This window comes from Mirounga leonina, unplaced genomic scaffold (assembly GCF_011800145.1).
Source record: "Mirounga leonina isolate KUSES-001 unplaced genomic scaffold, KU_Mleo_1.0 Mir_173, whole genome shotgun sequence".
Lineage (NCBI taxonomy): Eukaryota > Metazoa > Chordata > Mammalia > Carnivora > Phocidae > Mirounga > Mirounga leonina.
Window position 1 is genome coordinate 20417435 of NW_023270447.1, and position 15152 is coordinate 20432586.

The 15152-nt window shown below is 39.6% G+C and overlaps 1 protein-coding gene across 1 annotated transcript in view; it reads left to right on the top strand.

Annotated features, from left to right (window-relative positions):
* LOC118018938 (guanylate-binding protein 7-like) overlaps positions 1-15152 on the top strand; it is a 67338-nt gene that overhangs the window by 28854 nt on the left and 23332 nt on the right. The window contains 7 exon segments of the mRNA XM_035017713.1: positions 12180-12286; positions 12495-12517; positions 12520-12588; positions 12591-12698; positions 14005-14088; positions 14091-14147; positions 14150-14245. Coding sequence (XP_034873604.1) covers positions 12180-12286; positions 12495-12517; positions 12520-12588; positions 12591-12698; positions 14005-14088; positions 14091-14147; positions 14150-14245 — 544 coding nt within the window.

Consider the following 15152-nt stretch of genomic DNA (forward strand, 5'->3'; position numbering starts at 1 on the left):
AATCTTCGACAAAGCAGGAAAGAATGTCCAATGAACAAAAGACAGTCTCTTCAACAAATGGTGTTGGGAAAATTGGACAGCCACATGCAGAAGAATGAAACTGGACCATTTCCTTACACCACACACAAAAATAGACTCAAAATGGATGAAAGACCTCAATGTGAGACAGAAATCCATCAAAATCCTAGAGGAGAACACAGGCAGCAACCTCTTTGACCTCAGCCACAGCAACTTCTTCCTAGAAACATCGCCAAAGGCAAGGGAAGCAAGGGCAAAAATGAACTCTTGGGACTTCACCAAGATAAAAAGCTTTTGCACAGCAAAGGAAACAGTCGACAAAACCAAAAGACAACTGACAGAATGGGAGAAGATATTTGCAAATGACATATCAGATAAAGGGCTAGTATCCAAAATCTATAAAGAACTTATCAAACTCAACACCCAAAGAACAAAGAATCCAATCAAGAAATGGGCAGAAGACATGAACAGACAGACATTTCTGCAAAGAAGACATCCAAACGGCCAACAGGCACATGAAAAAGTGTTCAACATCACTCGGCATCAGGGAAATCCAAATCAAAACCTCAATGAGATACCACCTCACACCAGTCAGAATGGCTAAAATTAACAAGTCAGGAAACGACAGATGTTGGCAAGGATGCGGAGAAAGGGGAACCCTCCTACACTGTTGGCGGGAATGCAAGCTGGTGCAGCCACTCTGGAAAACAGTATGGAGCTTCCTCAAAAAGTTGAAAATAGAGCTACCCTACAACCCAGCAATTGCACTACTGGGTATTTACCCCAAAGATACAAGTGTAGCAATCCGAAGGGGTACTTGCAACCCAATGTTTATAGCAGCAATGTCCACAATAGCCAAACTATGGAAAGAGCCAAGATGTCCATCAACAGATGAATGGATAAAGAAGAGGTGGTATATATATACACAATGGAATATTATGCAGCCATCAAAAAAAACAAAACAAAACACGAAATCTTGCCATTTGCAACGATGTGGATGGAACTAGAGGGTATTATGTTAAGCAAAATAAGTCAATCAGAGAAAGACAAGTATCATATGATCTCACTGAATATGAGGAATTCTTAATCTCAGGAAACAAACTGGGGGTTGCTGGAGTGGTGGAGGGTGGGAGGAATGGGGTGGCTGGGTGATAGACATTGGGAACAGTATGTACTATGGTGAGTGCTGTGAATTGTGTAAGACTGATGAATCACAGACCTGTACCTCTGAAACAAATAATACATTATATTAAAAAAAAAAAAGTAGGAAGGGGAAAATTAAGAGGGGGTAATCAGAGGGGGAGACAAACCATTAGACAATGACTCTGAGAAACCAACTGATGGTTTTTTTGGGGGGATGGGTTAGCCCAGTGATGGGTATTAAGGAGGGCACATATTGAATGGAGCACTGGGTGTTATATGCAAACAGTGAATCATGGAACACTACATCAAAAACTAATGATGCAATGAATGGTGACTAATATAACATAATAAAATAAAATTTTTAAAAATGGTAAAAGAAACCAAAAACAAAAACCTCTTCCCTGACAAAGTACCCCTGAGAAACAGGTTGTTGAAATATTCTCAAGCTATTTTGCTCACATCACTCCCACTGCTCTGTATTTATTGGGGGGCCAAGGAAACCTAAGCCAACTGTGCAGGAGGGACGGGTGTGGAAGAACGGGGATTTTCTACTTCGCCTCATTCACACACTCAAGTATCCTGACTGCTAAAAGTGAAAATCCACATAGATGGAACATGAATAAAGCGTGTCCTTTCGATTTCAGTCTCCATCCGCAACCTGAAAAGCATGGCTGTAATACCCGGTTTGCTTTAAGTTCTAAAGAGAACAGTCCGTGTCCGTAGAAGTCAGACGCGGGAGTGCAAAAAAGGTAGGAGAGGGCAGCTGAGAACTTGTCCCCTGACTGCAGCGCCCGCCCTAGGTAAACTCGCTCCTAAACTTGGTCTTCCATGCATATATCCGTTAACTAACAACAACAAATTCCCAAGCGCAGACTCCACGCTGGCAGGTGGCAAAGACAGCAAAAGAATGGCGAGGGTACCGGATGGTGTGTGGCCCTTGGGACGCTTTGCTTTGCAAAGTGACAGCGCGCGCAGCGTGTCCCCAAAAGGCGCTGCTCCTCCCCTGGTGTCCACTCAGGTTTGCATAAAGAGCCCTGCACGGAAGGAGTGCATCCTACCGTACCCACAGAAAGGGGGCTGGAGTCCTTTCTCAGACTGAAGGACCAAACCCCCCCGACCCCCGACCCTGTGGCAGAGGTGCTGTGTGGGGTCGCTCCCTCCACTTCCCAGCACCCTTCCTCCTCAGACAAGGTCCTGCCTGCGCCCTGCTGGGCATTGGAGAAACAAAAGGATGATCCTTACCTTAGAGACAATTGAAATCTAAAATTTGGATTGTCGATTGTTCTTTTATTAATAACATCCAATATTCTGAAGATACTACAAAGCTATATTACATGGAAGAATTCAATGGCATTCTTCCTAATCCATTGTTAATCAACTGTTAAAAATAACTGTATGACCTGACTATATGGTTTGTTCATCATGCGCTATTTCTAAATGCACGACCCCACAAATAATAAATGGCAGTATTTATTAAAAATACAGGTTTTGACCATTTAACTATCACTCCAGATAACTCTTACAGACAGTACCTTAGGAAACCAATGATCATTTATCTGTATATAGCAGAATTATCTCATTCTACTTGTCTATTTTGGAGATAAAAGCTTCTTGCCTTGCTACCACAGTCCTGCTTTGCATTAAAAAAAATTTTTTTTAGGGCGCCTGGGTGGCTCAGTCGTTAAGCATCGGGCTTTGGCTCAGGTCATGATCCCAGGGTCCTGGGATCAAGTCCTGCATGGGGCTTTCTGCTCAGCAGGAAGCCTGCTTCTCCCCCTCTCACTCCCCCTGCTTGTGTTCCTGCTCTCGCTATCTCTCTCTCTGTCAAATAAATAAATAAAATCTAAAAAAAAAAATTTTTTTTTAAATCACTTTGTAATATCATCTCTTCCCCAAAGCTTTTCAAAATATTAACTATGAGAACTCTACATTTCCTCCTGACACAGTATTACAAAGCTCATGTTTTACTTCTAATCTCTTCTCCCATCCATCCATAGAAAAGAAGATAAATTGCACAGAAGTCTGTTAAGAATCAAATTGATTTTTTTTAACAAAAAATATTTTAGTTACCCTAATATTTCTTGGTAAGTCCCAGTTTACAGAACCTATTGACAGAGAACTTGTTGCTTCAATACTTGGTAGCTTCACAGGCTTGTTGTAGAAACAGTACGTTAACTGTGGAAAATTTAATGTACTGGGAGGTTTTTGTTATTGCCCTGTATGGTAATGAATTAAGCAGGAATTACTTTTTTTTTTTTTTTTTAACACTGTAACACTGATAACAAAGTCAAGATTTACAGAGGTAGGTTCCTTTTTCAAGGTCTCCCAGGCAGTAGATGATTAGAACTCTAGGTATTGAACCACAGCAGTCTCCCCCAGAATCTGTGCTAACATCCTGAAACGTCTCTCGGTTTCCCCTGCCTGACATGGTCTGCAGTGCCCTTCTGGTCAGTGGTTCATGCTGGTTCTGCTTCTGCCAACTCTGGCTTCTCGTGGGACAATTTGCTTGCAGTAATCCTTGTTTCCTTCACACCAGCTTTTATTCGTGGGAAAGAATTGTCACCATTTCTACCCAAACCAATTCTTTGCCTTCTGTAATTTCACCCTCCTTGCTTCCTTAGATACTTATTTTTTAAAAGATTTTATTTATTTGAGAGAGAGAGAGAGCAGGAGCGAAGATGAGGGGCAGAGAGAGAGGGAGAAGCAGACTCCCTGTTGAGCCGGGAGCCTGATGCCAAGCTTGATCCCAGGACCCTGAGATCATGAACTGAGCCAAAGGCAGACGCTTAACCAACTGAGCCACCCAGGTGCCCCTTAGATACTTATTTTTAAGCAATGCTTACATAGCATTTATTAGGTATCAAATATAATTTTAAGTGTTCTGTATGTATGTATTCTGGGATATTTTTATTCTACTGGCCCTACAATTTAGTTACGATAAGAATTCCCGTTTCACAGATGAAAAAACGGAGGCACAGAGAGAGATATCTTTCCAGTAGTCACACTGTTTGTAAAGTATGGAACCAGTATTTGTACCCCCACAGTTGGGCTCCAAACATAGAGTATGATGCTGTCTCTCTTTGTCAGTCATCCCTTTCTCTCCAGAATCATCAGTCTTTCTCTGTCTCTGTCAATCTTATCTCCTTGCTCTTGCTCTAATTTTAGCTCTGCTCTACATCTCCCTGTCTATTACTAACATCTTTGACAAATCCCTTTTATGTGCCTGAAAATTCATGGGTATTTGCCATGTAGTTAATCATTTTGTTTCTCAGAAGAAACAAATGGGCAATATTTTCCATTCCCACAAAATGTGGAGAGCATTGAAAAGTTATGTAATGATGCATTCTTTATCCAGAAATCATGCTTGATTGCAGACTGATATTTCAATTAGTGTCTCAAACCAGCTAAGAAAATTGTAATTTTGTATCACCACCTGTCCCAAATTATACAGGGTTATATTATCCAGAGTGGTGAGCTCACTTCTCTCTTGAAGGAGGTAATTGTGCCCAGTGAGCATTGACTTACTTGTGAGCATACCCTCATAGGGGCACCTTTGTCCATGAGAGCTCCTACCACTTCGGGTCCCGTACTGCCTGAATGACTTATTCGAGTAACCCCACCTTAGGCAGAGGGCTAGAAGCAGTGTGGGGACATGTGAATGTTACTAAGCATTAACTTAGAATAAAGACACAGCAAATGTTCTTTGGCTAGTCTCTGTCTTTTGGTATGATGGAATGTTCCATTCATTTAGATGAAAACAAGGCAGAATCTAGCTCAGATGTGAAGCTCTGTCAGATCTGGGAGATCCTTAAACATCCTACGACTGGCTCTCTTTGTTGTAAACTTATAAAGGGGAAATGTTTTTCAGTTACATGAATGAATCCTGGACCCATATATTTCTTTAAGCACTATGTATAAAGGTCTTGCATATTGAGACAAGCTGCATTGTTATTCTCCCTTCTTTTGCGCTCACTCCCCCAACCAGTCTGCCTCCTATTACTGCCCTTTCATGAAATCTGTCCTCGTCACGGGCACTGATTACCTTAATTTTGTCTCTTTCTTGGAATATTCTGTATGTAATTCCACCCACAACAACCCCTATCCATTGCTATGTATTTCATCCCCTGCTTACTTTTCTCCAGACCACTTACCATCATCTAACACATATCTTTGCTCATTTGTTTTGTTAATTACCTGGCTGCCCCTACTAGACTAGAGCTCCATGAGACAAGAGTTTTATCCATGTGTTCACTTCTGGATACTGAGCACCTACAACAGTACAACACATGCAGCACTCAATAAATATTTGTAGACTTGATGAGCCACCATGTTGTCCTGGAACTCTTAGAAACTCTTCTGACTACTCTTCTCATCTATCTTTATGTCTCATTCTGCCTTACCCCCAAAATGTTGGTTTTCTCAGGACTCCATCTCTGTCCTTTGCTTTCCTCATTATATTCATTTTATGCATCTCCTGGATATGGTTATTTTAAGAGCCATTTTAAGATCAATAAATAAGAGATGTAAGGCTTCTGTCCCAAGCTTTGACACACTAACTAGGGTACATATTTTTCCCTTAGAAATGGTGTATATATTCCATAAGCAGAAAGCTGATACGTGTGTAATTTGTATGACCATTAAGAGGGGACTTCGGGATCTTGCATTATATTGAACAGCTCTTCTGGATTACAGGTCACCATGGCATCTGGACTCACCATGACGGCCCCCATTTGCCTGGTAGAAAACCAGGAAGAGCAGCTGATGGTGAATCCAGAAGCACTAGAGATTCTTAACAATATATCTCAGTCTGTGGTGGTGGTGGCCATTGCAGGGCTGTCTTGGACAAGAAAATCCTACTTGATGAACTGCCTGGTGGGACAGAACCATGGTGAGTGTTGTCCTGGGACCAAGGCCATTTGCTTGGAATCATTGATAGTGCAGGTTGGTCATGCTTCTTCTAGTGTCATCTTCAGGAAGAGCCTAACTCCTCCCACTGAAGAAAAATTCTAATTCTCACCACCAAATTTACAACCTCAACCCTATCTGTCCACAAAATCTTATTCTTTTATCTAGTAAAAAAGAAGAGTCTCCCAACCCTATCAATAGATCCCTCTACTTATCCTCTGGATCCCATCCACTCTCATCAGCTTAGCTTCTGCTGTGATCCCTTTCTTTTGCATCACTTTTGCATCACTTTTGCCCAAACTACACGATCATTCCCAGAGCATAAAAATTTATTTTATTGTGTCATATTAAAAAAAAAGTAGAGGAAAGGAAGAAGGAAGGAAGAGAAAGAGAGGAGGGAGGGAAAAACCTGTTATTCCCAAATCTCAGGGGAGCTAAGATTCATTTTTTTTTCCATTTCATAATAAAAGTTTGATAAATTACACTTTCTGTATTCAGTATTTTCTAATGTGCAAACTAACATACACACAGAAAAGTGTATAAAACATTCATGTACTATAAAGTTATTAAATGAAAGGTGATCGCCTGCGTAATCACTGCTCAGGTCAAGAAGTTTAACATTACCAATACCAAAAGCCCAAATCACACCCTTTCACATTCTCATCTGTGCTCACCAATGTTTTTCATTTCCATGGCACTTCTTCCTTGCTTTTTAAAAGTGGTTTTACAGTCTACGTGTTTCAAAAAAGTTTAATTTGGTCTGCTTTTAAAGTTTATATAAATGGAATTATACTGTATGTATTCTTTTGCATGTTTTTCTCATCAAGGAGTTTATAAAAATCATCCACTTTCTTGTAGGTATGTGTAATTTATGTTAACTGCTTTATGGTGTGCAGTCGTATGAAGATATCACAATTTTTTCTCCATTTATTATAAATGAATGTTGATATTAGTCCCACATTTTATTGTTTATGAATTCAGCTATCATAAATGTTTTTGTACTTATATTCTGGTACTCAACCTTCCCCTGTTGATTATATGCAGAAATGAACTTGCAAGATCACAGAGTCTGTATGTTTTCAGTCTATCCAGATAATATCAAACAGCTTTTCAAACTTTAAGTACAGTTTACATGATTATTAGCAGTCATGGAGATTTTTTCACACCCTCATCACCAACTGGTAACTGTATAGTCATATGGCATATATCTAATTATAAATCAATTTGAGAACCTTTTCACATTTATTTGCTGTTTGTATTTCCTATTTTTAGTGCAAAAATTTTATTTCTCCTTTGTTTCCTTTCCCCCCGACTTTATAAAATCCAGAAGTTTTACTTAATCCACAATATTCTTTTTTATTTTTATTTATTTTTAAGATTTTATTTATTTATTTAACAGAGAGAGACACAGCGAGAGAAGGAACACAGCAGGGGGAGTGAGAGAGGGAGAAGCAGGCTTCCTGCAGAGCAGGGAGCCTAATGCGGGGCTCCATTCCAGGACCCTGGGATCATGACTTGAGTCGAAGGCAGACGCCCAACGACTGAGCCACCCAGGCACCCCTCACAATATTCTTTTTTTTTAAAAAAGATTTATTTATTTTAAAGAGAGAGAGTAGGAGGGGCAGAGGGAGAGGGAGAGAGAATCTCAAAATAACTGTACTGAGCATGGAGCCTGACACGGGGCTCCATTTCATGACCACGAGATCACAACCTGAGCCAAAACCAAGAGTCAGACGCTTAAGTGACTGGGCCACCCAGGTGCCCCACAGTATTCTTTTTTTTTAATCATCTGTAATTAATCATGTAAAATGTGAGAAAAAAAACCACTAATTTAAAATCTCAGCCCTCCATGCTCACAGGGGAGTCTGCTTGAGATTCTCTCCCTCTCCCTCTGCCCTTGCCTCCCCCACTGTATGAGCACACACGCTCACACACGCTCTCTCTCAAATAAATAAATCTAAAATCTGAGCCCTTTCCTCCACGGTTAGAGCAAATTAGGATAAGTCTACAGCATTTACTTACTTTAGCTGGTTCTGATACTGATACTGATACATACTTTTTTATTTGAGAATCAATGCCTAAAGTCTTGATTAATTCTACAATGTTTGACTCATCAGTGATAAGTGTCCCAAGAGTCACAAGAAGTCTAAAAGTGGCTTCTAGGTCTTGTACAGTGTCCAACACTGTGCTAATTACTGACAAGCATTGAGCTTTCCTTTCAATGTTATGATCTTTATAAAAATAAATATAATAGGGTCAACGTAGTCTGTCGTTAAGAGCAATGTGAACGTTCTTATGGCTCCCTGATGTGGAGTTTTGTTGTTGTTGTTTAACTTAGTTGTTTCTTATGGTTCTTACTGATGTTTTATAAAAATTTCCCCACTGTCCTATAGGACTTTCTGTCTCTTTAGAACATGCAGCTATTATTTTCAAATGTATTAATTTCTCTCTAGCTCAGCACCACTAGAGGTTGAACTGCAGTCCACTAAACTCTCAGGATCCCACACATTCATCCATTTCCCTCCCTCCCGCCTCCCTTCATCCTTCCCAGTCTGTAGTTTCTCCTTCCTTCTCTCTCCCCTTTTACTTTCCAATCTCCTATTAGTTTCTAAGCAAAATACCGTGTCTTTATTTTTCTTTTAAGGAAAATTCTTGACCATCAATCAGAGAAGGAAACTTCCTTGTCTGATCCAAATAAATTCATAGGTTTTATTTGCGGGATTAAAGAATTTTTAAAATTGAGAGATAAATATTAGCTAGGGAGGTTCAACAATGTCCTTTTTCTTTTCTACTCGAGATGACGTCAAATAATAACAAGGCAATTTCCCAGTGGACTACATGGTCACTTGAGTCCATCCCTGCTCTAAAATTCTAGAAGCGTTCTAACTACTTCAGAATCTCAATTCCGAATTATTCCCCTATTCCAATACCATACCAATTTTTCTAAATATATTTTTGGTTTTATTACCGTCCATCTGAAAAACTTTAGTGATTTTCTTATCTAACAAATCCTGTCTACTTATCTAGGCATTCAGAGCCTCACATTATGGATAAGATGCCTACATTTCAAGACTCAGGCCTCACTGCTCCCCTATTAGGCAACTGTTGTGACAGAACTGGATTCGAGTGACAGCTCGATGCTGTCCTTCCCATGTCAGTGTCTTCTCCGTTTAGATGGCTTTCTCTTAAAAATAACCCAGATAAGGAAAGGGAGATGCTACATGAAGAGTGAACCAGAAACACAGAGTTCTTGTTTCAGCCCCCTCTCTAATTCTACTTATGGATGCATGCTTTTTCTTTCCTCTTAAGGGTCAGCTAAAACTACACAGGTTGGTAGAGTTTACATTAATCTGTCATGTGACCTATTTGAACCTCTACAGGTGCAAGGTGAATAGGGGGCCCAAAGTGTTTCTTTAGAAAGTCCTTAATCGGGGCGCCTGGGTGGCTCAGTTGGTTAAGCAACTGCCTTCGGCTCAGGTCATGATCCTGGTGTCCTGGGATCGAGTCCTGCATCGGGCTCCCTGCTCGGCAGGGAGTCTGCTTCTCCCTCTGACCCTCCTCCCTCTCATGCTCTCTGTCTCTCATTCTCTCTCTCTCAAATAAATAAATAAAATCTTAAAAAAAAAAAAAAAGAAAGTCCTTAATCTGCATAAATGTTAGATTGTCACTAAAATGGAAAAAACTCCTCTCCCTGCTGGGCCCTTACTTTCTTACAAGTTTCACCACTGTAGCTCCTGGGCAACCTGGACTATCCACTGGCCCTGTATGTTGTTGACTCCTCCCTTGCACGTGTCCGACTGAATTCCACAGTGAGATCTGAAACCAAGGGCATCTGGATGTGATGTGTGCCCCACTCCACCAAGAAGAAACACACCCTGATCCTTCTGGACACTGAGGGGCTGGGGGATGTGAAAAAGGTAAGGCAGGGAGTTGAGAACCCTTCCTTGCTCTTGCCTATTAATTTACCACCTCAATTCAAATTCTGTGCCATATTCCCACAAATAGCAAGTGCAAATTATGGATAATGAGGTTAGATTCTCTTACCTTGAATTTTTTCCTTGAGAGCACAAATATTTTGGTATTTTGAGGCAAAATATTCATCTTATTTTTAACACCAGGGTTAATGACACAATTTAATAAGCACTTATTAAGCAGCTAAATCCAGGGCTCTCTGCTAAGTACTAGAGACACTGCAGTGAAGAAAGTAAAGACCCAGAGGCTAGCTGGGAAGATATCAAGTACTTAGTACAACCAGTACAGGGTGCCATGGAGGAAACCCTGTTTTAGGTAAGGATTAGATCTAAACTTTCCTGGTGAAATAACATGTAAACTATCTAAATTGTAACTCATCAGGTCAATGGGACTACCAATTAAAGTGTATAGATTTGTGACATTGAATATAGTAGTCTTGAAAATAGGGTTTAAACAAAGTAATCTATTTATATAAACCCCAGAAAAGCTTTGGCTATTCCAGGAACATTCATAATGATTTTAGTCTAAGTTTCTGGACTTTAGAGATTAATTCTTCACTGACTTCTAAAAAGCATGATCTTGACCAGTAGAAAATATTGCAAACAGGATACTTGTAGGTTTGTTGCCTTTATAGTGTTAGGTGCGATCAGTAGTTTCTCCTTACTTTATATGAGTCTGAGTCTACATTGTTGCAGCAGTAGATTGTTTGATTCCAATACTGCCCCCCCGCCCAGAAAAATAAAGGAGAAATTTAGAAATTCTGAATTTAAAAAATTTTTAATATTTTAAAACTTAAGAAGTTTTAAAGTCCTCAATATAAAATAAAGTATAAAATAAAAACAGAAGAGAAACTAAAACAATACCTATTCAGCCTCATGAATTCATCTCACCATGTTTGAATTTTAACAAGTTTATTCCTTCTTTGAATGTACCAGCAACTTTTCACACTAAACAACAACAACAAACCCTACCAACTTGTTACTTATTTTACAGGGCCCCTCAATTTAATTCCCAATGAATTAGATCCACACTATCCCCTCCCTTTGCCCCCCCAAAATGAAGAGGGACTCTTAATGAGAAAAATACTGTATTTTGGCCCAAACTTGTTTCTTTTTATCTAATTGCTTTTGTTTAAAGGACCAAAACATATTATATTATTAATAACTGATGGCAACAGAACAGCTCAATAAATTTAGAACATGTGGTGTGATTTAGGTAGTGTGCAATTCTGTTTTCCTGGCCTTCAGTGCCACTCACATATTGTCCTGAATCTCCTTCCCAGCCTTGTTAGACAAATGTGTAACACATTTACACATTGCTTCAGACAAATGGAATAATTAGATCTTTGTATGACTGTGCTTTTCAACTCTGACTTGGCTTGTGTTGGTCCTTCTGCCTGCATGATCTTTTCATTTCCACAAGTCCAAGTCCATAGTTCCATCATTTCTTTAAAACCCAGCTATTTTTAAATTTTTTGAAAAGATTTTATTTATTTATTTGAGAGAAAGAGCATGAGCAGGGGGAGGGGCAGAGGGAGATGAAGAAACATACTCCCTGCTAAGTGTGGAGCCCAACATAGGGCTCCATCCCAGGACCCTGAGATCATGACCTGAGCCGAAGGCAGACACTTAACCGACTGAGCCACCCAGGTGCTCCAACCCAGCTATTTTTTTTTTTATCTACTGCCATCATTTCAAAGTCAGAAGTAATGTTTTGCTCAGAATTCCCAGGACACTTTTTTTTTTTTTCATTTTTGCATTTATCCCCTTCTTCTTTTATATTTTAGCTTTCGGTTCTACTCCTGAGATCATTAACTTGGTTGCTGTTGTATGTTTACTTATTGGTCAGCCAACCCAGAAAGCCAACTTTTTGAGGGCAGGGACTATCATATGGATCTTTGCATCCACCCAACCAAATGCACTGCCTGGCATTTAGAAGAAACTCAACAAATAGCTGTTGAATTTAACTGAATAACATTTATGTTTTTAATGTTGACCACGACACATAAAATTTGCTATAGGAATAATTTCCTGTTTATTGGTGCCCACCTACTATGTTCCAGTCACGTGTTATGGAATGGAAATGTTAACAAGTACATGAAGAGTGGACTCTTTAGCCTTTTGCTCTAAGGTGCTTTCTAGGTAAACCCTAAGAATGACTCATGGATCTTTGCCCTGACTGTGCTTCTGAGCAGCACCTTAATCTACAACAGCTTGGGCACCATCAACCACCAGGCCCTGGAGCAGCTGCCAGATCCTTCCAGGGACCAAGCCACCAAGTTTCATTGAGTTTACAGGAATGGTAACTGAGATGTCATCTTTCCTGCGACTTAACTGTCATGGTTGAGGAGAAGGGGACATGGGACATAAGTTAATGTTTATAAAATTTGTTTTTTAAATACGACGAGCTGAAAATTGTGGTGTAAATACTTTCTCCTTCCTTAGCTAAATTCTCAGCTATGTGACTGAGCAAACACAGCTAAAAGGGCAAAATCCTCCTCAACCTCTGAGGAAGAAAAGGACTCCACCGAGTTTGTGAGCTTCTTTCCAGACTTTGGACTGTTCGGGATTTCACCCTAGAGTTGAAGATAGATGAAGCCTCAATCACCGAAGATGAGTACCTGGAGGTTGCCTTGAAGCTGATTCCAGAGCATGTTCTGGGTGGTGGATATTTCAACATGTGTTAGAATATCTTCCTTTCTAAGACTGAATAGTATTTTTTTTGCTTGCATATACCATATTTAAATGACCTAATTTAAAAAATATATTTCATGTTTCTATGAGTATTTTACTCATGGCCAGAGTTACAAATTTCAGAGAAAAGATATTTACACAATAAATGTCCAGGAGAAAAAAAAAATGTCCATCTAGTAAGACTTCCAGATTCACATTGATCTTTCTCATGATTTCACTTTCTTCTTTCTCATAGTCTTGTACATTGTTACCATTTTAATATCAATTTACTACATGTAAATTTTACATGCAGTTTATTTTTAATTTATTTTAGCCAGGTGAATAACTGATGGCACTTTGAAGTAATACATATTTTTGTTTCATCATTCATGTATTCATTGTTTCAAAGAACTTTTATTTTTTTTATTTTGTTTAAAGATTTTATTTATTTATTTATGAGAGAGAGAGAGAGAGAAACAGCATGAGAGGGGAGAGGGTCAGAGGGAGAAGCAGGCTCCCCGCTGAGCTGGGAGCCTGATGTGGGACTCAATCCCAGGACTCCGGGATCATGACCTGAGCCGAAGGCAGTCGCTTAACCAACTGAGCCACCCAGGCGCCCTCAAAGAACTTTTATTGAACATCTGACATACCCCCCAAAATCAAAATTCTGTGAAGCATTGTCAAGTCAGATACAGTTTGATATAGACAGTGCTAAGGTCTCCAATTACCTTTAAGTTAACCTTACCGTAGGGATGTTTCTGCTAAAAGAACTCCAAACATATTTATTTAGTGTCATTTTTTTTTTACTCTGAATTTTAAGTTTTTTTCTTACCTTGGTATTATTTGTCCTCCTCCTGATATTTTCATAAGCAATATCTTACTCTTCTTTGGGCATTACTTTATTTTAGGGTCCATATTTCATATCTAATATGGGGCCAGTCAAATCACAAAAGGAATTCTCACCATTTTTTTTTTTTTTACTCATTAGTCATTTAATAAAGATTTAATGAATACTTCAACCACTGAATTCCATAACAGTGTTAAGGAACCAACCATAAGTTGCTTCAGTTGGGATTGATGCCTCTCCTTCTTCTCCCATATTTTCTTGGCTCTGCTCCATGCAGAAATGGATTTTCCTTGTCTGTGGTGATGGCCCAGGTTGATTTGAAATGATTGAGTTAAAGGAGATTTATAGGCACAGGAGCTGCAATGATGCAAAAATGCCTGGAAATGAAAGTCCTGACCCCCTTACCTAAAGCCACCTTTCAGTGATCATTTTTTTTCCACTTTGCAGGCACAAATCCCAGAATCCAGAACTCCAACATGTCCAGAGAGTGTATCAGGCATTTCTTTCCAAAATGGAAGTGCTTCATCTTTGGCTTACAAATGACAGAAATCTCTTATTCCATCTTGAGAAGGTGCCAGAAGACAAGCTGGACAGTACTTCCAGGAGCAATCAAAGAAATTCTGTACCTATATTTTCAATCATACAAAGACCAAGACCCTAAAAGAGGGAATCATTGTCACTGAGAGCTGTGAATCACCTTTGTCCCAAAGCACGTCTCTGTGTCAGTGTGTGGTGGAGCTTTGATGATACCCTGGATTTGGCGGTAATTTTATTTACATCTGTGTGTAACTGTGGAAGCAGATATTCATGCCATGAAAAGATATCCATATGTGTTTATTCATTAAAGTCTCCCTATGTGAGAGTCTGCTGAGACCTAATATATCTCAGGAACCTCATCCACTAATCATAAAAAGGCAAGATGGGGTTAAAGAGAGGACATCTGTACATTGAGAAATTCCATGGGATAACTTCTTGTCTTTAAGGAGATAGCAGATATTTTGCAAATTTACATGAGTCAGGTCATAAGTAGAAGTTACGAGTTCCTGCAAGTCCACTGAGAAACAGAATTTTGTGTAATCTTATGTGCAGGGCAGGCTTCATGGGCATGTGATGTAAGCAGTCCTGTAGTGCCCTGTGTGGAGATGGGCCCATACTTGCTTTAAGAGTCTCTATCCCTGTTTTGAATTTTCAATCATTTTCTTCTTTTTTTTTTTTTTAAAGATTTTATTTATTTATTTGACAGAGAGAGACACAGCAAAAGAGGGAACACAAGCAGGGGTAGTGGGAGAGGGAGAAGCAGGCTTCCCACTTAGCCGGGAGCCCGATCCCAGGACCCTGGGACCATGACCTGAACTGAAGGCAGACACTTAACGACTAAGCCACCCAGGTGCCCCCATTCTCAATCATTTTCAAGTAGGAGTTTACATTTTTGTTTTGTACCAGGCCACACAAATTATGTAGCTGGTCTTGTTTGTGTCCATTACTTCACCTATATAATCTATTCCTTTTCATTCTCATGAACAGGAAATCATTTTTCCAGTAATCCATGCACATACTGTGTAATTGTTAATTTAAATTGTCATAGGACAAAATGG